Source organism: Capra hircus, chromosome 8, assembly GCF_001704415.2.
Source record: "Capra hircus breed San Clemente chromosome 8, ASM170441v1, whole genome shotgun sequence".
Classification (NCBI taxonomy): Eukaryota; Metazoa; Chordata; class Mammalia; order Artiodactyla; family Bovidae; genus Capra; species Capra hircus.
In genome coordinates this window covers 43,909,016-43,935,207 of record NC_030815.1, presented here as the reverse complement: position 1 = coordinate 43,935,207, position 26,192 = coordinate 43,909,016, and the positions used below count along the sequence as shown (strand labels likewise).

General features: G+C 42.5%; 1 protein-coding gene across 2 annotated transcripts in view; it reads left to right on the top strand.

The window, feature by feature from the left end:
- DOCK8 (dedicator of cytokinesis 8) overlaps window positions 1–26,192 on the top strand; it is a 235,049-nt gene that overhangs the window by 150,330 nt on the left and 58,527 nt on the right. For both annotated transcript variants that reach the window (XM_013965961.2, XM_018052045.1), the window contains 10 exons: window positions 760–830; window positions 1,886–2,024; window positions 2,625–2,726; window positions 5,825–5,920; window positions 6,558–6,792; window positions 9,519–9,683; window positions 10,785–10,954; window positions 13,612–13,707; window positions 18,053–18,148; window positions 24,804–24,953. In XM_013965961.2, coding sequence (XP_013821415.2) covers window positions 760–830; window positions 1,886–2,024; window positions 2,625–2,726; window positions 5,825–5,920; window positions 6,558–6,792; window positions 9,519–9,683; window positions 10,785–10,954; window positions 13,612–13,707; window positions 18,053–18,148; window positions 24,804–24,953 — 1,320 coding nt within the window. The remainder of the gene's footprint in view (window positions 1–759; window positions 831–1,885; window positions 2,025–2,624; window positions 2,727–5,824; window positions 5,921–6,557; window positions 6,793–9,518; window positions 9,684–10,784; window positions 10,955–13,611; window positions 13,708–18,052; window positions 18,149–24,803; window positions 24,954–26,192) is intronic.

Here is a 26,192-nt window from a genome sequence, read left to right as displayed (position 1 = left end):
CAATGTCTGCAATATATACAGTAAAGTGATTCAGTAAACCATATTTTAATGTCCCACCTACCTTCCCAACACAACGTATCTTCTTGCAATGGTTGTGGGGAAGAAACCCTAGGAGGAAGACTCCCCTAGTTCTCACTGCTCTCAGCCCTGGCAAGTCCATCAGGGCTGCCAGATACAACTCTGCAGATCCTGATGGTAGCCCAGGTGCCCAGCCAGAGACAGGTAGGGGCCAGACTCCAGCCTGTTCACTACTTATCAATCTCTGGGGCCTGGCATGGGCATTATTGCATCTAGAAGGGAAGGCTCTTCGAAAAGTGAGTCCACTTGTGAAGTCATGGGCCTTTTGGGCTAACGTGTGTCCTAAGAGGAGTCTTTCTAAATAGCATAAATATGTGGCCAGTGAAGATCCTAATGACCAAAGCAACCAGAGAAAAGAGGCTGGAAAAGGGATCTCACTGAGGATGCAACCCTTTGACATTGCCCTGCAGTGCAGACCTCTAGGTGGAGAGGCAAATGGAGAGAGCACTGACTTTCTAGTCTCACAAGCCTGTGGCCCTCGGTCAGTGATGTAGCCCCCTGGGGTCTCAGTTTATTTTTTTTAGCCAGTTTTTCTGCATCAGTTGGGTCATGTGTAGAACTCAGCGCTCCTAATTTATAAAAATACACCTCTACGAGACCAGAGCATCCCAGTGGGATGATTGTTGATTTGATTTACTCAAATATCACAGTTAATTTGACCCTTTCTATACTGGCAAACAGGTCATCTTTGGAAAATCCAATGGCCCTGAATTTCTGCAGGAAGTGTACACAGCCGTTACATACCATAACAAGTAAGTGTATTTCCTAGTTCTAAACATATGCCAAGCTTTTTTCATTATCTCCTTGATTTTCTGAATCTTTAGGTGATTCCTCCTACCAGGGAGGAGGAATTTAAAATTCAGGGACTAAGGGACAGAGATAGCCCATGCCAGTTCCCTGATGCTATGTTGCAGACGGACAGTTTTTGCCAGTAACTGTGATCAGGAGAATGTGTCTTCAAGAACCTAATACTGTTTTGACTTTTCTGGAATCTTCTACCCTAGTGTGATACCGAGAGATTTTATGCTGTTACATAGACAAAAAAGTGTCCTGCTTAGCTTTGAGATACTGGAGGGGCCAGAAGCAAAATCCAGTCCTCCTTGCTCTGTCTCCTTGTTTTCTATACACCACTCCACACCTATGCCACTACCTACTTTGAGATTTAAGCTGACCAAAGGAGAAATGGAACACTCATTTTTATGTGGGTAAATTGAGTCACAGAATATCTAAACTGTTATTCACATTTTCAGGATCAGACGGACTTGGATTTGCCCCCAGCCTGGTAACCTTGGCCCATTTAAGTACTTTTCTGAACCTACCCTCTTGGACTGAGACGAGGGTTAAATGAGTAATGTACATGAAGCTATTAGTAAACTCCTGGACTTCATAATTCAGTAAAATCAGGTCCCTTTTCCTTCCTGCATCCTTCATTTGTTTTCCCCAAATTTTTGTTGAGTGCCAATCGAGTGTCATACCCTGTTCTTGAGGTAGAAATGAAAAGGAGGTCAGAGCAGGACTCATCCCTTGTCCAAATTAAGTTGTTGGATTTTTCTATTGTGTGTAGGGATTTTCTTTTTTTCCTGACAAAGCTTTTAGTTTGTGAGCAGCCTTATGTAAGTGAAGTGTATTCAGTGACATAAGCTTGATCTCAAGGACTTTCCGCTAGAAGCAGGCTGATGTAAAATGAAGCGTGAAACACCAGGCAGGCAAATCCTGAGGGGCAGAGGGTCCATGGTGTTACAATTATAGTCAGAGAAGCCGTCATTCTTGCTAAAAGTTATTCGTGTATAATGTGCTTTTGAAACAGGTCTCCTGACTTCTATGAAGAAGTGAAAATTAAGCTTCCTGCTAAGCTTACAGTAAATCACCACCTCCTGTTCACCTTCTATCATATCAGCTGTCAGCAGAAGCAAGGAAACTCAGTAGAAAGTCTCCTGGGATATTCAGTGAGTTGTTTTCAACTTGCAGATTCACACTGCTGTTGCTGGTGCATCCAGGGTACCTACAGAGATAAGCAACTACATTCTCTTCACTTGCTTTTTTCCTGTCAGAAGTAGCAGAGTGGAGATGACTTGACTTGGCAAATGACAATTTCAGGAATGAAAGGTAGTGGGTGATCAATACTGAAAGAATACTCATTTATAAAAAAGCATAGCAATGTGCATTATTTCCAAAGTGTGTGTGTGTGTGTATGTGTGTGTATGCTTCACATATAAAAATAATTTTTTCCTCCAAGGAGAAAGAGTTATCTCTTTAAAATATATAAAAGGTAAACTGAACCTTGATGTTTAGACACACACAAACGTTGGCTATAAAGAAAAAAATGCTACTAGTTTGGCTCTGAAAGCAGTGAATCATTGATAATACCATCTCAGGAGTTCTCAAGGAATTTAAAATGCAAAGAACTTGAGAGAAATTACGCTCAAAAGAGCCCTGGTCAATATCTAATCATCATTTAGTTGCATTTGATTATTGTGAGCTAGATAAATTGCCAGAATTACATGCTGTAATAAATACCATTTTATTCTTTACATCATCTGTTTCAGTGGCTGCCAATTCTCTTAAATGAACGTCTTCAAACTGGATCCTACTGTCTCCCAGTTGCCTTGGAAAAGCTGCCACCCAACTACTCTATGCATTCTGCAGAGGTAACCAGCAAGCTGGCCATCAGCTGTTTCCTGTCCATCCATGGTCTTGGACCACCTTTCCAGACCCACTTCCCATTTCTTTATACATGACCAAGGACGCCCAGTGCATTTTGGGCAGCTGTCATCTGTCAGCACAGGAGGTTTTCAGAGAGCACATTGTTCTGATCAGATGGGAGAAATAACTGACTTTACAACCTCATTCATTTAGATTATTACCAATTCAGAATGTTTGATAAATTCAAGGCAGCATTGTACCTTGTATTATCTATAACAGAGGGATTTTCAGAATAGCGTATTTTAAAAGGGAAGCAAATACAGCCCACTTTGCTAGCCGTTGCTCTCAGCTCCCTTCCTTATAAAAGGTTCCCATGCCAGATTCTATCAGTTTCTCCTCCGGGTCAGTTGTCAGAGTCCTCAGGTGGGTATTGGGGCTCTCATTCCTCTAAAGATGTCGATGTCAACAGTCTTTCCCTCCGGTTTCCTGTGCCGCCCTTCTGCCCACACACTCTGCTGCAGTCCACTCGTTTGTAGGAGCCCAGCGACCGCTCCGTTCTGCCTGCACCAGCGCCGGCTCTCGTGCTTCTCAGTCTGTTTGCTGTGGGTTTACATCAATAAGAATTATTTTGAAGCAAATACCAGACATCATTTCCTTTCATGTATAAATATTTCAGTATTTTACCTTAAAAGATAAGGGATTTTTTTAACCATCACAGTACCATTGTTATACCTTAAAAATTAACAGTATTTCATTAATATCCTCAAATATCCAGTCAGTGATCAAATTTCCAATTGTCTCATTAATGTCATTTTTTTAAATAGTTGTTTGTTTGTTTATATATCAGGATCCAAATAAACTCCATACATTGCTATTGGTCGACATATATGTCTTTTAAGACTCTTAATCTGTAGGTTCCTCTTCATCCCTTTTGTTTTCCCTGCATATTTCAAGTTGAAGAATTTCCCAGGAATTTGGATTTTGTTCCAAATTTTAGAGTCAACTTTCTTCCCTACTCTGACTACACAGCACCCATCCCCAGGCTATTCCACTTTATGTTTCTTTTTTCTCCCCCTGGAGAGAGAAGCTTCCTTTGCTCTGGGCCACAGGCATATTCCGGCTTTAGATCAAAAGTGGTCTCACACCACCTAAGATCAACCTGAATGTATTCACAGGCATTTCCTAATTGCTTTTTATGATTTGGACATACAGCCCCTTGTTGAAGTCCTCAAAACCGTCTTCTCAACATCAAGCTGCATATTCTAACTTCCTAGAATGCCCAATTATCTTTTTAATGATGTCAAACAAGCCTGGATTTGGAGACAGATAAATCTCTATCTAAAACTCAGATTCTGCCATGCCCTAGTGTGAACATGGGTGAATTGCTTACCCTCTCTGAGGTTCAAAGATGAAATCTAGCCCATATCTGCCTACACAGTTGCTCTGAACATTAAGTGAGATGATGGATATCAAGCAATGCTTAAGTAAATATTAGTTCTTTTCCCTACTTGCCCTAAGCTATCTTTATCAATATGCCCTCAGCGTCTCCTAATATCCTTTAGACCTGCACTGTCCAGTATAGTTGCTACTAGCCACATGAGGCATTTCAAAATGTGATTTGTCCAAATTGAGATGTGCTATAAATATAAAAATGCAAACTAGGTTTCAAAGACTTAGTAATAGAAAAAGAATGTATAATATCTCATCCATCATTCTGTATATTGATTACATGTTGAAACCATAATCTTTAGGCTGTATTGGGTTCAGTGATACTAGTATTAAAATTATAATCACATTAAGTATATTTTAAAATTTGGCTACTAGAAAATTTTAAGTGACATTGATGGCTCATATTATATTTTTAATGGTGAGTTTTGCTTTTTGTTTTTGTTGTTTAGTCGCCAAGTCATGTCTGACTCTTTTGTGACCCTGTGAACTGTAGCCCACCAATCTCCTCTGTCCATTGGATTTCCCAGGCAAGAATACCAGAGTGGGTTGCCATTTCCTTTTACAGGGATTGAACCCATGTCCCCTGCGTTGGCAGATAGATTCTTTGCCACTGAGCCACCTGGGAAGCCCCTGTATTGCTTTAGCTTACTGCAAACTCCAGTGTCCGCAGGAGTCAGACTCTTTAATGAATGCCAGGTCCTGGTGGAATTTGTTCACGCTGAAGACTGTCTTCCCATTCAAGGTCCCCCTGCTCTTCAGATCAGTGCCATGCTGGGATGCAAGACCAATGTCTTCATACCTTCCAGTTCTCAAAAGATGTTAGAAAAGCAGGCTTTTATGTGAATTTGTCTGATTTTCAGATGTTTGGCAACTAAACACTGGGCCAAACAGCACTTGTCTGTGGGCTGGATCAGGCTTTGGGCCGCAGTTTGTGACTGTCTCTGAGATGGGTCCAAAGGTCCCCAACCCATGTATACGTCCTACCCTTGCCAGTATGGCACGCACCCTTTCGTTAAAATACAAGAGACACAAAACCCGCACTCACGTGGCTGGGTGAGCGTGGGCCCTCTTCCCTCAGTGATGTAAGATGACAGTTCCCTCAGGATTTCAAGGCAAGAAATGGTCTCTGAGGACTGCAGGACTGTTGGCATATAAATGGAATAAAAAGTCATTTTGAGTAATTAAAGCAGGAGCCTAGAAGGACTGCTACTCAGATACATTTTGTTAAAAGGCAACAAAACTGCAGTCACTCAAAAACATTAAAATTTCATGCCTTTTAAAGGTATTCTACACTTTGTTCTGGCATTGTCCTGATTAATGGGGAAATCATTAGGATATTACTCTAATTCTTAGAATCAGGATTACCATGTGCTGGATGGAAGCTTAAATTTGACAGATCACTCACTTCAAACCCCTCCTTTCAGCATGAGAAAACAAAGTTCCAGAGAGTCTCACTGACCTGTCAAAATAAAAATAATTAGTTTGGTATAGAACTGAACTTGAATCCAGGGCTCCTAACTCTGAGACCAAGTTGTGTTTTCCAGGGATTTTTATATTTGTATAACCCCGATACCTACTGCCAAGTCACTTTACTGTCTTTGTTAGTAATGAGAAAAGGGAATTGAATTGCTTTTATTTTTCCCTTTTAATACAGAAAGTCCCTTCACAGAATCCTCCCATTAAATGGGCTGAAGGACATAAGGGAGTATTCAATATTGAAGTGCAAGCTGTTTCTTCTGTTCACACCCAGGTAAGGAACATCAAGGTCAAGTTTAAATCAGAGCAAAAGGCTAATAATGAAGATGGGGTGCAGCAGAGAGACTCCTAAGGACAGGTCAATGAAAGATCAATGACAAGCTTTGTGCACGGATAAAACAAAAAAAAAAAAGACCTTTTAGTTCTGTGTGGGAAATTGAAAACCTGTTAGGTTTTATTTAATGTTGAAAGAAAGAAAGACCTTATAAAAATGTTGAAGCAGCCTGGGGCCTGCACTGTCAGATGTTTCTGTCTCTAACTCTGCCATTTTTCCTCCAGCATTTTTTTCAGTTCTACTTTCCCTTCTTTTCCTGCCACTGACTGAGTTTTGCATCAGCTTAGGCCCTTCTTTTGGCATTGTGTCTGCCCAGTGTATTTGCCCTAGCCTATAAACAGGTCAGAGTACAAATTAATGTTTCTTCAGTTAATAATTATTGAGAGGATCTATGTTGTGCACACCACTCTGCGAAGAAAGTCATAACCTGGGTCTGAAACATCCATGTCTTAGACCCTCTGTTCTGAAACACTAGATAAGCGGTTCTTCCTAGAAGTCGCTATTTGATTGTGTTTATGAATCCACCAGTGAGGGTTGATGGGATGAGACCCATGAGGCCTGCCATCTGCCTTCCCAGGACAACCATCTGGAGAAGTTCTTCACCCTCTGCCACTCCCTGGAGAGCCAGGTGACCTTCCCCATCCGTGTGCTGGAGCAGAAGATCACTGAGTCGGCGCTGGAACACGAGCTGAAGCTCAGCATCATCTGCCTAAACTCCTCCCGCCTAGAGCCCCTTGTGCTCTTCCTGCATCTGGTGCTGGACAAGCTCTTCCAGCTGTTTGTGCAGCCCATGGTCATCGCTGGTCAGCCAGGTAGGAGGCCTTGGGGGGCTGGGAAGAGACAGGCAGTGCCTTATTTTAGAAACATGGGAGCAGGGCCAATGGCATCTATCGAGGCTGTGAGTCCAGAGGAGACCAAGTCCGCTGATGTTTTTTTTGAGACTCCTGGGTGTTTGAAAAAAGAAACATTAATATAGGATGCTTAAATATACCTTAAAAAAAATGTGCTGAATGACTGAAGGCCGTCCTTTAAATTCCATGCTTAGTAATTGATGGGGCATCCCCGATGGCTTGTCAGTGAAGAATTTGCCTGCAGTGCAGGAGATGCTGGAGACTCAGGCTCAGTCCCTGGTTTGGGACGATCCCCTGAAGGAGGGAATGGCTACTGACTCCAGTATTCTTGCCTGGGAAATCCCCTGGACAGAGGAGCCTGGCAGGCTACAGTCCATGGGGTCACAAAGAATCAACAACTGAGCACACCCACAGTAATGGATGGATTCCTTTTACCTCTGAAATATTTTTGCTGATTTGACAACAAGGGAATCCAATGTTTTAAAGAAATAAGATAACACAGATTAAATGGAAGTAAAGGAACACTGTAAATTGAAATTCAGTGTGGTGTGATCCATTTTTTATTGAGATATAATGTCATACCATAAAATTCACTACAGTGCACAATTCACTGGTTTTTAGTATATTCACTAAGTAATGCAACTATCACCACTACCTAATTCCAGACCATTTTCATCAGCCTCAAATGAAACCCTATACTCCTGAGCAGTCCCCTCATTCTCCCCTCCCCTCAGCCATGGCAACTGCTCATCTTAAATGTTTACTTTTAACAAATGAACCCTAAATACGATGTGTAAGACTTCCTTTGGAAATAACGTGATGTAGTGCCTGGGTCCAATGGCTTTTCTAACTGCTTCAGAAATAGACTGGCTTCTGTAGGCATCTTTGTTTGCCACTGTTTTCAGCAGGGCTTGTATTATTTTGTGTTTTCCAGCTTAGCAGTTACCTTTGGGTATCCTCCATGCTGCCAGTACTGTGCTTAGAGTTGTAGGTTTTGCAATAATAATCAATAGGACTTACAATAAAATATAGCAAAGAGCAGCAGCACAGGATGCAAGTCCTCAAAGGAACACAGCTAAATATTGTTGGGAGGATGGTGAATATCCATTTGGGAGGCAGAAGGAGCCCCCAAGAAGACTCTGTTTAGGATGGCTTTAAAGGAGGGATAAAAGGAAAGAAGCCCAAATGAAAACAGTGAGATGAGATGAGATTGGCAAAAGCAGAGAACCAGAGTGTCTGGTTCACCAAAAAAAGTGGTTCAGAAAAAAGTATCAAAATATGCTTTTCTGGGAGTGTCATTAAAGAAGGAAATAACACTACTGGGCCATGTAATAGGAGTAGGTTGGTGGGGAGGGAGTAATGAACGTGTAGCCTGGGACATACGGGGGATCTTTCAGAGCTAGGGAAGAGTGTGACCTCTGAATCCCTGGGCATATTGTATCTTGGAGGTCATCTTCTGTACCTGCACAGACAAGGCATCCTGTGTTGTCAGGTAACTTCTCATATATGTAGCTGGTGCCTCTCCAGCTAGATTCCTGCGGAGTGACCATCTCTTCCTTCCCTGGATTTCATTCTACTTTCCTCCCCCACATGTTTGGTATACTTCTTGGTAGGCCATCCCCAGCTGCTAGACAAAACATTCATACACACATTTTGAACTCTGGGGTGTTGGAACAGGCAAAATGGTTGGAGGCGCTTATTCTCAAAGTATTATCCAGAACTTATCTGTGTCAGGCGTAACAGACGGCATAGTGGGGAGACAACAAAGTAGGAGAAATGCGCTTGGCCCTAGAAAGGCTTCCAGCCTATTGGAGAGACAGAGTTGACCACTGGACATAGCCTAAGAACCTTGTGATATGGTGTCAGTTAATCCCAGGACTGAGTGGAGTCAGAGGCTTCCTTGAGGAGATGGGAGTGTGCCAGGCATTGAAGAGTAGGCATGAGTTAGTTGGTGGGAGCAGCGTGGGCTTTCTAAGTGAGGACAACAGCATGAGCAAAATTGCAGAAGTGAGATGCGGACGCGATGGGGACAGTATAAAGACTGCCTTATTGTAAGGAAGTTGAATTTGAACAGAAGAGGGTACCAGGTGAAATAAGTAGGGTGGAGCCAAATTGTGGAGGGCTTGAGCTCCTAAACACAGAGCCTATACAGTGAAGCATTGTTTGTACAGGACCAGGGACTGACATAACACACAGAAGTTTTTAGGTTAATCTGTGCACCAAGAGTCTGTGTTGTGCAACAGCCCATCTCGAAGCAGAGTGTGCGAAAGAACGACCTGGGCATCTTGTTAAAATGCAGATTCTGACTCAGTAGGTCTGGGCTGGTGCCTGAGATTCTGCACTTCTAACAGGATCCTAGATGATACTGGTGATGTCAGAGCAGTCCCCACTGAGTAGCAGCCATTTACAGCATGGTTTCCAGAGGGAAGGCTATCTGGGCATGCTCACATCTTTGTCCTGAAAAACCACAGCACTGGCAGAAGGAGAGATGTGAAGTCCTTTGCAGTAGCAGAGCCGCACACTGGAATTTACTAAAACAGCTCACCCTGCCCCCGGCCACCATCTTGACTGGCCTGGTTCAGCTGGTCAGTGGCCAGGACTCCTTGTCACTGCCCCCAAAGAATGTTCCACCTCAAGTTCATTAAGCATCCACTGTGGGGCCACCCATTTTTCTCTCGGTTCCTCAGCCAACTTCTCTCAGTTTGCCTTCGAGTCCGTGGTGGTCACCGCCAACAGTCTGCACAACAGCAAGGGCCTGGGCAAGGACCAGCACGGGAGAAACTGCCTGCTGGCCTCTTACGTGCACTACGTCTTCCGCCTGCCGGAGCCGCAGAGAGACATGCCCAAGTCAGGTACCGTCATGCCTGAGCGCGCGTGGGAGTCTGGTGGGCAGGGCACCCTCACCCCCACCCCACTGCTACAGAATTCAAAATAAAAGTAAAAGCCCGGAAGTTAAATTTTATTTTTCAGAGTGAGAAAAACTTACATGAATGTTGAAATTGAAAGGTTATTTCTAGATTTTTCTGTCTTGCTTTCTATCAGCCTTCTTCCTCTTTTTTTGTACTCTGAGCACTTACTGTTTTCTGCTTGTTTGATAATCCGTCACTGATCTTTACCCAGTTGGTAATTTCTAATTCAGCTGAGAATCTCTTTTTGTAAGAGCTGGGGAAGTAACAGCAGATGCCTAAGATTCTAGGAGAATAATGATAAGGAAAAAATATGTCTTTGATAGCAGTGGTAAGCAGTGGCTCCTAAACATTACATTATGAAAAAATAAATCCTTTTTCTCATTTCCTCCCAAACTAAACTGAAATAATAATTCATTTCTCCACTCAACCAGAACATCTGGTCAGCATGATATAAAAAGTAGCTTCAATCAGTTAACAAAATTCCAGGCCCTAACAAAGGAACTTGGCATGTTTATTAGTCCATGTAGCCTCATTTCAAGTAAACCTATAATTTCAAATGTTTTTTAAAATACTTGTTATATTCACAGACTTAACTAATCACCTTTGAACATATATAAATACTTAAAGGCAAAACACCTTGCTATATATAGTGTATTCATATTCTTATAAGGCTCAGAGGGTTCTCAAATCTCAGAAATGCAAGACTTATAAATCTGTCATCATTTAAATATTAATAAATAAAAATACCCACATTTCCAGCTTGTCTTGAAAAATAATAAGCTAGAGCTGAGGAGCAGCCCTTGTCTTTGGATGAGACATGTGCTTGCGGTTTACCGCAGTCCTTACCTCTCCCTACTGCCTTACACCCTATCTTTCCCCCAAAATTGTCTCCCTTAGGCACTTGCTAATAAGACCCTAATTCCAAGACCTAATCTGTTGCGTGTCTGCTCTGCTATCTGCCCCATCCCTCCTTGGTTCCTTCTCAAATCCAGTAAGTGACTCTGATCCCTTTCTGTTGACATGTCTGTACCTGGTGGGTTGCAGGTGGCCCCACTGTCCTCCCGGATCCTCGCTACCACACGTATGGACGCACATCTGCTGCAGCTGTGAGTTCGAAGCTGCTGCAGGCCCGGGTGATGAGCAGCAGTAACCCAGACCTCGCGGGGCCACACTGTGCAGCAGATGAGGAAGTTAAGAACATCATGTCTTCAAAGGTAAGGCAGGTGTCAAGCCCTGGACTGAGACATGGGCTATTTAACTTCTCACTAACACTTGGAGAGACAACACAAACTCAACCACCCCTGCTGCCTACTGTCTCAGTCAAATGCACAACTTTCAAGTTATTAAAATTCTTGTATTTCGAAATCACTGAGACCATTCTGAAAGATGTATAGGCAAGACTGGCATTTGAGGGTCTGAGCAGAGTTAGTGGACTTTGGTGGGAAGTTTCTTGAGCATAGCTGGTTTAGCCCCATGGCATCTGTGAATACCTTGAGTTTTATTTTCAGGGGAAAAATTAGCTTTAACTGTTTTTGATGCCTAGAAAGGTGTTTTGTTTTTTTTTTCATTTTGTTTTGTATTATTTTTTAATACCTGCCTTTTAGATTTGTTGACATCCATAGATTGATTATCCCATGTAAGAACCCCAAAGATCAAAGCCGAGTTTTATAAACAAAAATTGAGATCCTGAGAGGGTTGGTGACTTGCCCTAGATTGTTTTCCTTTCATAAATTCTTCATTTTTTTCATAAACTTTTATTTTATAACAGTTTTGGATGTATAGAATTACATCTGTATATAACTGAAAATTTTTATGTGCTCAATAGTTTTCCGGTTATTAATATTTTACATTAAAATAGCACATTTGTCACAATTAATGAACCAAATGTAACACGTTATTAACTAAAATTTATATTTTATTCAGATATTCTCAGTTTTTCCTGAATGTATTGTTTCTATTCTACCCTGTCCCACTCAGGATACCACATTATATTTTGTAGTGATGCCTCCTTAGCTCCTTTAGGTTATGACGCTTTCTTAGATTTTCCTTGTTTGAGGACTTTGACAGTTTCAAGGCATACTGGTCAGGTATTCTGTAGAATGCCTCTCATTTGAAATTTGTTTTACTTGTGATACAATTCACATACTAAAAAATTCACCCCGTTAAAATGTATAATTCAGTGGTTTTTCATGTATGTACAGAACTGCCATGAATTCTTAATCCCATTTTCTTTCCAGTTATCTGTGACCTCAGGGTGGCTAATCTTTTAGAATAAAGTCATTTTCTCTGATGAAGATAAATCAAACTCTTTAGGTTTTGACATAATTTCCCTTGAGACACCCACTTGAGACAGTATGTTGTGAGACAGAAAATCTGGAGACCAGGGTTGGGTCTTCTTGATCTGATTGCACTCCGGCCTGTGGTCATGGGCAAATCTATTCCTGCCCTGAACCTGATTTTCCTTGTTTCTACAGAGGTTCTGAACCCTGGGTGAATGTAAGAATCATCTATAGATCCACTCCTAGAGATTCTGATGATATATAGGTTATATCTTATGAAATTCTGTGAAATACCCTTTTTGATATACCGAATAAATGCAAGGATGTGCTGGAGCTGGTTCATAACAATTTCTGAGAACTAATTGTTAAATTTCCAGGAATTTTCTGAACCAGTTGTTAAACACAGACATTTTTAAAAGTTAAATTATATCAATTAACACATAAGTTATATGAAAAACAAAGGTTATCTAAATGCACTGTGGTCTCCTGGAACAGAACAGGACACAGGTGGAAAACTGGTGAAATTTGAATTAAGCCTATGGTTTAGTTAACAGTTAATGTGCAATGCTAATCTCTTTATTTTGACAAATATACGGTAGTTATGTAAGATATAACATAAGAGGAATTTGGCGAAGAATATCCAAGAACTTTCTGTGCAACATCTGCAACTTGTCCATAAATCTGAAATTATTCCATTTTTACAAAGGAGTACTCAAATCTCATCCCTTCATAAGTATTTTACTATATTTTATTGTTGTCTGTATTTTCGAGGTTATTTATGTCTGTTGTTTCTGTGCAGTGGAAATACTGTATGGTGGGTTTGCTACTGCATATCTCTTCCCAACACCGTATTCAGTAATGTCATGTTAACTTGAAATCAGGCATGACGGAAGCATTCACAGCACAGAAATTGGCAGATTCTACAGATCAGCCCCTCCCCTCTGAGAGCTGGTTGTTAAGCATTTGCCAGCACACCATGGTTCAGTTTCACATCTAAGTTCCCTTTAGGCAATATCATTTCAGATTGCCTAGGGGAGAAGTGGATAGCAGCTGTTACTGACAGATTTGATTTTTACAGTTTCCTTTAATGAAAGTGAAGATTTTTAATTCTCTGTGGACTGGGTTAACAATTTTTAAATTATTTGGTAGTGAGGGGAGAAAATTTTGTCTAGAAGAATCAAGCCTCATCTTTCTTTCAGAAGTATTTTTTTTTTTTTGACGAATTATTAAATAGTGTCGAGGAGACTGGGAACAGTACCATGTTAACCCACAGAGAGGCACTGTTCCCACACATATTTTTCCCCTTCTCTTCCAGTTAAGTCAGAGACTTAGTTGAAGGGACTGTTTCTTAACTAGGATGTGACTCGAGGTGGCTCCATACCAGCTAACAGTGAATATCTCAGGAGCAAGTAGAATTAGGTATATTTTACCTTATTTGCTTTGTTTTATGTTTACTTTTGGCAATTATTTTACCTTTGTAACCTGAAAAAAAATACATTAACAATGAATTCAAAGCTGATTTCCAGGCCATTGGCTCATCTCTCTGGGGACCACTGTGGGTTGACTGTGGAGTCATGGTTCGTGTATTTCAGATTGCTGATCGCAGTTGCAACCGGATGTCTTACTATTGCTCCAGCAACAGTGATGCTCCAAGTTCAACAACAGCCCCCAGGCCAGTCGGCAAAAAGGTACCAAACAGGGCCATGTGAGAATATGTTGCCCACCTTCTCACTGTTATTAAAAATAGTACTCTCCTTCCTTGTTCCCGCCCTTCTAATGTACACACCAAACACATACACACACACACACGCACACACACACTTTGGCAGCCCTGTTCCAGATCCCCCATTTTTTGACCACCCAATTACCTCCTAACTCAGTGGTTCTCCAACTTACTGTGCATCAGAAGTACTTGGGTGATTTGTTAAAACTGACTGCTGGCCCCTAGAGTTTCTGATTCAGTAGATCTAAAGTAGGGTCCAAAATCACTGCAGATGGTGATTGCAGCCATGAAATTAAAAGACGCTTACTCCTTGGAAGGAAAGTTATGACCAACCTAGATAGTATATTCAAAAGCAGAGACATTACTTTGCCAACAAAGGTCCATCTAGTCAAGGCTATGGTTTTTCCAGTAGTCATGTATGGATGTGAGAGTTGGGCTGTGAGGAAAGCTGAGTGCTGAAGAATTGATGCTTTTGAACTGTGGTGTTGGAGAAGACTCTTGAAAGTCCCTTGGACTGCAAGGAGATCCAACCAGTCCATCCTAAAGGAGATCAGTCCTGGGTGTTCTTTGGAAGGACTGATGCTAAAGCTGAAACTGCAATACTTTGGTCACCTCATGTGAAGAGTTGACTCATTGGAAAAGACTCTGATGCCCTGAGGGATTGGGGGCAGGAGGAGAAGGCGACGACAGAGGATGAGATGGCTGGATGGCATCACCGACTCGATGGACATGAGTTTGAGTGAACTCCAGGAGTTGGTGATGGACAGGGAGGCTTGGCGTGCGTGGGGTCACAAAGAGTCGGACATGACTGAGCGACTGAACTGAACTGAAAGTAGGGTCCAAGGGGTTACATTTTTGACAAGTTCCCAGCTGATGCTAGTCCGGGAACCATACTGTGTTAGCTTCTTTTTTAGTAAAAGGAGAGCTAGAGACAGTTCATCCTCAACACAGTGAAGGCAGTAACTAGGTATCATTTATTTCAGTGGCAATCCACTCCAGTATTCTTCCTGGGAAAATCCCATGGACAGAGGAGCCTGGCAGGCTGTAGTCCATAGAGTCACAAAGAATGAGACACGACTGAACATACAGCATTTCAATACTGTATCAGACATGAAAATCTTCGTTGTAATTCTTTCTAATCAGCCTTACGTATGAATTCAGAGACTTGACAAGGTGTTAAACTGCTCACCAGGTCTCTTTACGTTAATAGAATTCTTCGGTTGTCACACGTTGTGTGATCTAAGGATGGGGAATAAAAAAAAAAAATACCTGTCTGCCCCAAGTTTTCACCTCTGCCTGATATCCAAGGGTGTCACCAATTTAGTCACTACTTAAGTTAATGTCTTGAGTGTCTTACATTTACATTAAAAATGTAAATATGCTGATTGGAAGTCTAATATGGGAAACTCTTTGCAGAGGCTAACAGGGAAATATGTGTATTCAACAGGCCCCAAGGGAATGAACCTCAGCACAGCTCACTTTGGCCTCGGTGAGGGAAAGATCAGGCATGGGGAGGCCCTGGAAGGTCCGATGCTGCAGACTTGGCACAAATCTGGGCCCCGCTTGTCTGGAAGGAGGTACCAGGAATTAATTCTAAGAAGAAGTGAAAGAAGATATATGAAGTGTTGAAAATAAAGATGTCACTTACTCTAAATCTTAGCTTTGGGCTTTGCGGGGACTGGTTACAAGCACTATTTTCCTTCTTAAGGACCATGATTTGCCTACACCTGTTTTCTTCAGGCAGGGCCTGATTTCTTCTGGGAGCAATTAATTTGTTTTGATTTTGTTTCTGGCCATTTCAATAACCAGAAGAGAATCATTTCATTTCAGGGGGAGGTCTAGCCAGTGTGTCTCCTTAGTTGCTCAGCAAACAGGGTTTAGCTGCTTGGCTATTTTCTGTAACCTCCAGAGCAAGGTGTTCTTGTAATAATGTTGCCTGATAAGCAACATAAATTACTTTAAGAAGCAGCTTATCGTCCTCTAATCTCCTCTTGCCATAAGACTCTGGCGGTCAAACTGACCTATTTTCCAGCAGTTACCTTTGAAGCTCGTGGAGCGTCTCTTTCTTACAATGGGAAGATCCGGGTATAGCCAAGTTACATCACAGGCAAGCTTAGACCACCTGCTAGATTAACATGCAGCCCTGCACCTCTCCCAAGAGGAGGAACTTCCCTGAAGTCTCACATGTTTTCATATATATTAAAATTGTAAAGGTTTGACTCACTCAACAGAATGAAGTGGGACCAATGACAAGCGGAAACAATTTAGCATTCTCCGTTTGTCCCCGTTAATCATCCAGGGATGTCACTAGTTCAAATACCCAGACATCTGCACAGAGAACTTTCTGTTCGTCTCCTTTTAGTTTATCTGAATAACTCTTCAAGTTTACTCTACTTAAGAATCAGTAAATTGTGTTGCATACCTGCCGTACAGTGTGGGTAATTTAAAGGTTTATCAAGGGTAAGCTTTGCTCTAATCAATTTTTACTTTGAGTGTTGACTTTATTTTCACATATGCCATTACCCTAGGATGTGATATTAGGGTATTCAAGTAGTTTCAGCTTTCTTACCCACTGAGTAATAAAAAAAATGTATTTATTCTACATTTTATGGTTGTAAGATGAAATCCACAGAAAATGCTCAGATGTCATTTTTGCTGGTTACAGTTAGAGTAACCAGCTATCCCAGTTTTCTTGGGTCTTAGGGGGTCCCTGGGATGCAGGGCTTTCCGTTTTAAGGCCAGGACAGTGTTGACCGGTAAAAAAATGCACAACCTAAAATTTGAGAGTTATGTTTCATTGGGGGATGTTATTGAGGGACTGTACCCTGGAAAAGTCTCTCAGTTATCTCTGAGGGACTATTTCAAAGAGTCAATGAAAGAGCCAGGATTTATACGAGGTTTTACTGGAAAAAAACCCAAAAACATGTAGTTGCACATCAAAAGATGTTCACAAAAAACAGACACCTTAAGTTAATGATTTTATTGTTTTTCTGTATATGGGAAGATAAAAAAATCTGGGCTCATTGAAATTATTCCTTAGATATGCACCTTTACTATCTAGAGTCAATATCTTGTCTTTCTCCATCCTGAGTTCCCGTCAGGATGCACTGTCTGCTCCATCATAGTGACTGATGGCTTGATGGCCTGGAAACATTTGTGGCTTAGTGAAATGACAGGCAAACTGACATGGGTTGGTTGTCTCACCTTTATTGTTTACCTTGTTCAACATCAAAGCTGTTGTCAAGAGCATTAACAAGTATCCAGATAAACTAGGAAGTAGGGAAGATGCAAAAGATGTAAAGAATCACTGCTACATTTGCAGTCAGATGAGCAGTCTCATGCCTTGGTGAGAAGTGTAGACAGAAAGTGGAGCATCAGACCCTGGGACACAGAAGTTTAGACACCGAGAGAGTTCAAGCTGCTACCGCTATACCTTTTAACACAGATGATCTACTAATAAGACTTCCCTTGTAGCTCCGCCTGCAGTGCAGGAGACCCAGGTTCAATTCCTGAGTCAGGAAGATCCCCTGGAGAAGGAAATGGCAACCCACTCCAGTGTTCTTGCCTGGAGAATCTCATGGACAGAGGAGGCTGGTGGGCTACAGTCCATGGGGTCACAAGTCGGACATGACTCAGTGACTTAACCACCACTACTCATAAACTGAATTCATCTCATCTCTCACAAAGCCATAGACGGATTATAAAAACAAAAATTGTTCTCTCTGGAAGGAGTGGAGTTACCGTCTTGACAGTGTTTCTCTAATCAAGGTTCCCAGCACATAACCTCAGGCCCCATTCCAGACCTGCTGAATCTGAAATGCTGGAGGTGGGCTCAGCAATCTGTTCCTTAGCAAGCCCTCCAAGGGATTCTGATGCACGTTCAAGTCCAAGAACCATTTCTACCGATCGAGTTTATATATGAGAAAAGTCAGGGTTAGGAGAGGAATGCTTTACACATGGTCACACAGAGGGTTTACAGTGGAACCTGGGAGGAAGATAACAGACAGTCCAGTTCCAATTGCTGCCCATGAATGCTTCCCCCGTAGAAGCTTCATTTCCCTGATGAGGCCGTTCCTTCCGATCTAGCTCTCCAGTACAGTACCACCACCAGCCTTCTGCCTGCTTAAAATGCCCTCCAGTCTCAGATTATTTCAGCATTGATTTTACCATCCACTGTGGTCTAAAACATCTGGGACAAATGCATCAAAACTAACAGACTATTACAATTGGGAAAAAAGAAAAGTTGGCAAATAAAACACCTGATACAGACTGTCATTACATACATGTAATGTTTTGTGTTTGTTGTCCAGCATTTCCATGAGGAGCTTGCCCTACAGATGGTGGTCAGCACTGGAATGGTGAAAGAAACAGTCTTCAAGTACTCCTGGTTCTTCTTTGAGCTTCTGGTGAGATTCTTGCACGTGTATATCTGTGCTCAACAGGGCATGAACAGCGCATTTAGACAGACAGTGAGGTTCCCTGTAGTAGGAACTGACATCTTTACTGAGTTGCTCCTGCAGAAAACCTGGGCTCATTCTTTCAGTGTTAACTCTCCTTTACCCCTTCATCCACCTTCCGCCAAACTTTACTGATTCTGCCTTGAAAATGTACCTGCACCTGCCACATCTCCCCATCTTTACCACTCCCCGTCTGGTCAAGCTTCCATCACGCCTGCAATCACATCCTCTTTGCCCACATATACTCATTTTTGCCCTCTGCCCATCTAGTCTGTATAAGGCAACTCAGTGTTACCAGATAATGACACTTTCCTCTTTAAAACCTTTCATTGATTTTCAGAGTACTGGAAATAAAGCACACATTTTTCTCATGGCCTAAAAAGCCCTTGTATGATTCTGCTTCCCTTCATCTCTTACCTTGTCTTAAGACCACTCCCACCCTCATTCAGCCACATTGTTTCCAGTTTGGTCCTTTGAAGATGCTGAGGCTTTTTCAGTCTCAGAGCCTTTTTAAGATGCTCTCCCCACTCCCTACCTTTCATTTCCCGCATCTCCTGCACACATACACACTTTGGAGGTCAGGGGCGGGGGTCTTCTCTTTAGGTCTCAGCTTTAATGTCACCACCTCTTTAGAGGCCTTTGCTAACTTCCTCATACCTTAATATGTCTACCACTTTATTCCTCTCTTTTGAAACACTCTCTTTATTTCCTTCTTAGTGCTTATCACAATTTGTTTTTCTCTCTCGCCTGTTGGATTTCTAGGATTTGGGTCTATCTTCTTCATTATTATACCTTTAGATGCAGAACATGACTTGACATCATACAAGCACCGACTAATACTCATTGAGGGGAAAAATGAAACTTAGAGATATGTTTACCTGCAACTTCTATCTGTTCTTTAGCAGAAAATCAAACGGTATAACATACTCTATAATTTAAAAATGAAGAGAGTCATAGTAATACCTATTTTATACTGGAAGTGAAAGGATTTTACCATAAAGCCACAAGAATAAGCATTTTGTCAATGTTTATAAATAGAGATGCATTGTGAAATTAGCTTAAATGAAAAAGTATGAAAACACAGACACTAACTACACAAAGATACACACACAGACAATCCGGAGGATAAAGAGTGGATTGAAATTTAGTAATAGTGTTAGCTTCACATCGACTGGATGCTCTTCCTCTGTGACACTGTTTTTAAGTGGATAATTTTTTTAAGAGAATGATGGTAGGCTTTTCACCTGAGCTCTAGTTTATCTATGTAAGTTCAAGCCCAGGTGAAAGAGGACAATACTGAACATAGAGAACAAGACATGTTCTCTATGGACATGGAACAGGACTTAGAGAACAAGAAGGTCAAAGGAAACAAAGCACACGCTGTTGAGGAAATGGGAAGTAATGTGCAGTAGAGTTGAAAAGAAGTCAGGGCCCTGCAGCAGAAGCACGTCAAGGGTTCAGATCCGCTAGAGCAGCAGTCCCCGGCCTTTTTGGCACCAGAGACCAGTTTTGTGGAAGACAGTTTTTCTGTGGACCAGGGGTGAGGGGAGGTGGTTTCAGGATGGTTCAAGTGCATTACACTTACTGTGCATGTTATTTCTAGTATTATTACATCAGCTCCACTTCAGATCATCAGGCATTAGGTCCCAGAGGTGGGATCCCTGCCCTGCCTTAGAGTTCCACCAATTTCTCACCCCTCACTGGAAAAAAGTATTGCTAGAGATGTCTTTTCAGAGCACAATGCCAGATGCCTGCAGCAGAATCACCTGTGGGTGCTTAATGAGAATCACGCAGATCTGGACCCCTCCCTAGAATACTGAGTGCAATGAGGAACAGGGAGCCGATGGTGCAAGTGCCTTCCAAGCGAGGAGTCTGCCCAAGTGCCTTCCAAGCACACTGAAGATCCACTGGTCCACACTGCCTCTGCTCTGTGAGGCCCGAACAGAGCTAAGGGTCTTTATGTGCAGCTAGCACCAGGAGTTTGCATTCTAAAAGCCAAGCTGATTCAGGTGGATGGCTGCAGCTCACAAGTCTTGGAGCAAGCAGCAGCATTAGCAGTGAGACATGAGCTTTGTGCTTTGGCAGGAAAAGGCTGGCCATAAACTCTTGAGGGAAGAAAAGAATCAAAACCACCACTCCATGCCCAGTACATCCTGCTTCTTTGTACCCATCCCATGCACCATCAAGTTTCTCCATAAAGATTTACTCAGCTCATAATCTATCTATAGATAATTCATACAAATAATCTTCAACTGAGTTGATCTTCCATACTGCAAATTTTGAAAGACATGAAACAAAAACTCATTTTGATATTATAGAATCTCCCTGATGGCTCAGATGGTAAAGAATCTGCATGCAATGCTGGAGACCCAGGTTGAATCCCTGGGAGAAGGGAAGATCGCCTGAAGAAGGGAATGGCTCCAGTATTCTTGCCTGAGAATTCCATGGACAGAGGAGCCTGGTGGGCTGCAGTCCATGGGGTCACAAAGAGTCAGACACAACTGAGTGACCAAAAGATTTTTCATTTAGAAGAGAGTCCCAAAGGAAAGCAGTATCTCAATTCAAAGATGCTTCATGTTGGGAATTCCCTGGCAGTCCAGTGGTCAGGACTCCGAGCTTTCACTGTTGTGGCCCTGGGTTCAATGCCTAGTTGGGGAATTAAGATCCTGCAAGCTTCATGGTGAAGCCAAAAAAAAGTTTCATGTTATTTACTCACACATATGCACACATGTCACTTAATCATTCTTAGATCTCATTTAATAGTTGTAAATTACAAGCTTATCATGAGCAATTATCAGTGCACACACAGGACCCCAAGGCTAAGCTGGGGTGTGCCCAGCCCTCTCAGCCAGGGAGGGACAGAGCCTCAGTTCCACAGTGCTCTAATTCAAGTTCTGTTCCTCTGCAATTTTGCTTCTCCTTGGAAGCTTAAAGTTACAAAACATTTTCTTAGCCTAACGTGTTAATAACATGTGAGAACTTTGTATTCTGAAGTCAGCTTTAATGTGATGCCGCAATTACTATCCCATTCCCATGGGCGATGAACTCAGCTTTGCTAGGCCTGAATGGCTCCTTGTGACATCTTAGAGCTCTCTTTCTGAAGCGAGTTTGCATTCTCTGAAGATGGAATGATGACTCTGTCCTTCATATAGTCCCAGTAACAGCTGGCATCCCCAAGGGAGGAAAAATAATAACATCTAAAACGTGTTGAGCCCCTAACTACGTACATGCCAGGCACCATTGTAAGCCTTGTGAGCATTATCTTGTTGAATCCTTAGACAACCTCCAGACAGGAGCTTTTCATTGTCCCCAGTTACAGATGGGGTTGGAGGAAGTTTGAAGGCTGTAAGGAGAAGTTTGTGGGTCCGCCAAACCTTGTCAGTCCCACTTCGGTGCCCCTAACCCCCTAACTGCAGGGAGCTGAGAACCGTGGAAAAGCTGAAAATTGCTTTTGATCTTGCACATTTATTTATTAGGACTCAGTAGGCTCAGGAAAGAAAGCAAAAGTTAAAGCTGATAGGATTCCTTCCTCTAGGAGTCCCTTATGATAAACAGATCAGAAGCTGGAAAGAAAGTCCTGCTGAGATGAGCACTTGGAGGGGGTTGGTCAACCTGTAGATCTCCCAGGGCACCAGTTATCTAGGGCTCTGTAGGTTATAACTAAGTCTGTCAGGGTCCTGGCAGTACAGCATTGCTCAAAAGGGTTAACTGAAAAGCATTTATTAAGGGACTTTGCCCAGGGTATGTGCAGGGTTACAGGAGTAGAGGAGGGTTGGTGAGACACCCAGGGAGCAGGAGGTGCCGGAAGCTGGGGTAAGGAGCAGTATAATCAAGGCCGAGAGAAAGCCGAGGCAGAGAACAGAGTCCGCATGACAGGAGCTGACGTCAAAGAGAAACACTGCCACTGCCAGAGGCACGCTGCCCAGGGATGAGGACAGTGGGATGGGTGTGTACCTGGACCATTCTCTTCTCCTGCCCACTGGTCCCGACGGTGCCTCCTATTGGCCAGCTCCAACCGGAAGCCCAAGTTCAAGGCCTCCTGAATGATGTAGTCTGTAGAGATCAGCTTCCTAGGGCTCGGAGGTAGACAGAGAAGGTCGAGAAAAGGAGCTGGAAGCTAGGGTGGAGGCAGATGGAAGAGTCACAGCCCCAGCCAGACTTTGCAAGGAAACTGATCTTGAATTCAGACTGGGTGCCCAGTCCTCCACACATTGCTTATGCAGTTGCCTTACAGATGCATGAAAAAGTGTTTCAACACCAAAACAGCTGTTTTTCCGAGAAACCTAAAGAGAAAGGAACTACAACCTCCTTGGGTTTAGCCAACTACCTGGGCGATTTAACACCCTTTAGTTATATTAATGCCCACGTGCTAATGAACAACCACTTTGGCATCATCAGAGCTGTTGAAAACAATCCTTGGGCAGGTTTCACAGTTGCTAATGAATAAATCCCCATGCTTCTAGAAACTGCTGAGCCAGACTTTGGGGACACAGGTAAATGGTGACCACTTTACCTCTAAGTCTATACCAAGGGTTTCTTAGTATCCCTGCTTTGAATGGGTCACAGAGGCCCATATGGAGGAAAATATTTTCCTGCCTTAACCCACACCACAGATAATGACCAAGAATCCACTACTGTTTCTAATGTGCGTTTCTCTCTGGAGATGCAAACGACACAGTAGTTGGCAAGTAGTTGACAGTCTGGCAGGAAGCCGTTAGTTGGAAGTATGGTATTGTGAGGATTATCTATTTGGTTGTAGAATGGCCAAACTCAGCAGGCAGGAGCCAAACACAACAGTGAGTGCTAAAAACCCAGTACTGGGGTGGGTTAGGCAGTGGGGAATCAGGAGCAGGTAGCCCCAAACAAAGGGGCTTGTCTTCCCCGGTCCTTAGTTAGGATCATAGCAAGAGAGGTACTTTGTGGGACAAAACTCAGGTCCAGTTCCTACGTCTCATTCAGGCCCTCCACTGAGGGTTTGTGACTCTGTGTGGTACAGACACGTCCCTGTGTCCTGAGCCAAAAAGGACTCTACTATGAAAAGAAACTGGGGTTCTTACCCTGGGCTCTAGGATTTTAGATTTTTAGGTCTTCCCAAGCTGGCTATGGCATTGTCTTAAAACATATTTACCTATGTGTATGCTTTCACTTTGTAGTTTACCTTTTCTTTGTTTTTGTTTGTTGATTGTTTGTTTCTTTTTCTTAAATCTCTGTTTATCTCAGTACTACAGAAAATTGCCAGCCCTGGCTTCTTAGAAATCTGCTATTAGAGCTCTTAGAAAGGTGAAAGTGTTAATCATTCAGTCATGTCCAACTCTTTGCAGCCCCATAGACTGTAGCCCGCCAGGCTCCTCTGTCCATGGAATTCTCTAGATGAGAATACTGGAGTGGGTTAACCATTCCTTTCTCCAAGAGATTTTCCCAACCCAAGGTTCACACCCAGGTATCCTGCACTGCAGGCAGGTTCTTTACCATCGGAGCCACCAGGGAAGCCCAGTGCTCTTAGGAGTGAAAGTCATTTTCCTATACACTATCTTTGTCCCCTCTCCTTCCAGTCCTGACCTAGGGGGTCACCTTGAGGCAAGTGTGGGCAGTTTAACGTTCTGGGGCCATTTCTTTTTGCAGTGTCTCTCTGATTATCATGGACACATTTATAGAAGGGATAGACACCCAACCATACCATCTCCCAGCCTTTCCCATCCAACTGTTTCTGACAGGTCTGAGAGTTTCCAACAAGGACAGGATACAACCTCAGACTCTATCAAAGAAACTGTATTGACCCAGGAATCTTCTGGCCCAGGAAGAAGTCCAAAAAAATGAGCATGATGTTGATTTAAAATTGTGGTAGGCATTGAGCTGGTGTTGTCCTAGTCATAATGTAGGCTATCACTGATTGATAAATAGGTTTTTGTTTAAACTACATATACATTAAATATGTATTTTAAATACAGAATTATATACATATTTACATATGTATATATGTATATTTAGCAAGCTAGTTTTATAAAACTCACAACATAATTTCTCCTAGAGACAAAGTTCCAAATAGAGGTTAAGTTTCCAGCCTGCATACTATAGAATTGTGTTTGGAAAACCTCTTCTTCCTTTCTACTTGAAGCTGACATAAGAGGGACATTTCTCTCTTCTCACTGTAGTTTCAGAGACAGAAATGACTTCAGTTTGCATCAAAAACAGTCTCCTAAACAGTTCCTTCTCCTGTAAAGTTGTGCGCCGTGATAGGACGGTGCTGCAGTGGTCATGGGGGCGGGGCGCAGTCCAGGCCTGCCTTCCCAGCTGAGAGAAGGGGAGTCTTGCGACACTGCAGCTGAAGAATTAAGCTCCCTGGCTTTGACAGCATCAAGAAGGGAGCCCCCTAACTTGGGGTCAGGAAGAGGGCACCCTTCCCACCTCCTGCTGCCATGGTAACCATCAGGGTGTCAGGAGCAATTTTCAGACCAGAGCCTGCATGGGCAACCAATCACCAGCGCAGATAAAGTGTTAGAAAGTCCATTGTTAATGAGTTTTTCTTCCAGGCTTTTCCCTTTTTCCATAGTGTACAAGCAGGTCACCAGTTTCCATGCTGACATTTCCCCCATCTTCTCTGTAGGTGAAAAGCATGGCCCAGTATGTACACAACATGGACAAGCGGGACAATTTTCGGAGGACTCGTTTTTCTGACCGTTTCAAAGATGACATAACTACTATTGTTAATGTGGTCACCTCGGAGATCGCAGCCCTTTTACTAAAACCTCAGAAGGTAACTGTGTCATTTTACTCTTCACTGTCTGAAATTTTTTACCCTGGGCATATATTATTTTCATAATCAAAGCACAATAAGACAGTAGTTAAAATGTAACTAACTGTACATGACAACTAAATTCACTTTGTTATACTGGACAGCACCCTGTGGTGGGGCTGGGGCATTGCTATCAAAAATTACAATGTGGGGAATTCCCTGGTGGTCCAGTGGTTAGGACTCTTGGCTTTCACTGTCAGGGGCCAGGGTTCAATCCCTGGTTGGGGAACTGAGATCCCACAAACCGAATGGAGCTTGTACAAAATGAAATTATAATGTGGAATTAAAGCAGTTTAAATTATTGTATCAACACACTATGAGAGGGAATATTTTTGTTCTTAGCAAATATACCCTGAAGTTTTATGATATTTGTAACCTACTTGGACTTCCCTGGTGGCTCAGACGGTAAAGCGTCTGTCTACAATGCGGGAGACCTGGGTTCGATCCCTGGGTTGGGAAGTTCCCTGGAGAAGGAAAAGACAACCCACTCCAGTACTCTTGCCTAGAAAATCCCATGGACGGAGGAGCCTGGTGTCCATGGGGTCGCAAAGAGTCGGACACGACTGAGCGACTTCACTTCACTTCACTAACCTACTCTCAAATGTTTCAGAAAAAAAAAAAAACTGAACATGAAGAGAGAATGATAAAGCAAATATAGCAAAATACCCAGCACTGATGAGTCTAATTAGAGGAGTTCTTTTGACAATTCTTGCTCCTTTTCTATAAATTTGAAATTATTTCAAAGTAGAAAGTAAAAAAAAAAAAAGTAAAATGAAATAAAACAAAATTCTAAAATTTGAAGCCAAATTAAAAATTCTATAAAATTTGAAGCAGCAATGATCATTATTAATACCTTTACCATTATGAAGAATTTGTATGCTGCTCTGTACTTAGAAGAAACTTCCACTTGGTCATTTCTTATGGCAGACTTTAGGAGAGTGGCAATGGTGTCTCATTTTGGTAGGCATGAAAAATGAGGCACAGTGAGGTTGATAAATTTTGCAAAAGTCAACACAGCTAGCAGCAAAGTTAAGACTGAAGATTCCAAGCCCAGCATATTCAGACAGATACTTAAATAGTGGTCCAAGTGGAGGACGCTAAGAGCATGAGGACTTGCCACTCCATGGTAACTGTGGAAACTTCTTTACTAAGTCTCCATCCATGCCAGTGGCTGATCAGCTTGGCCTGAATTTGCAAACT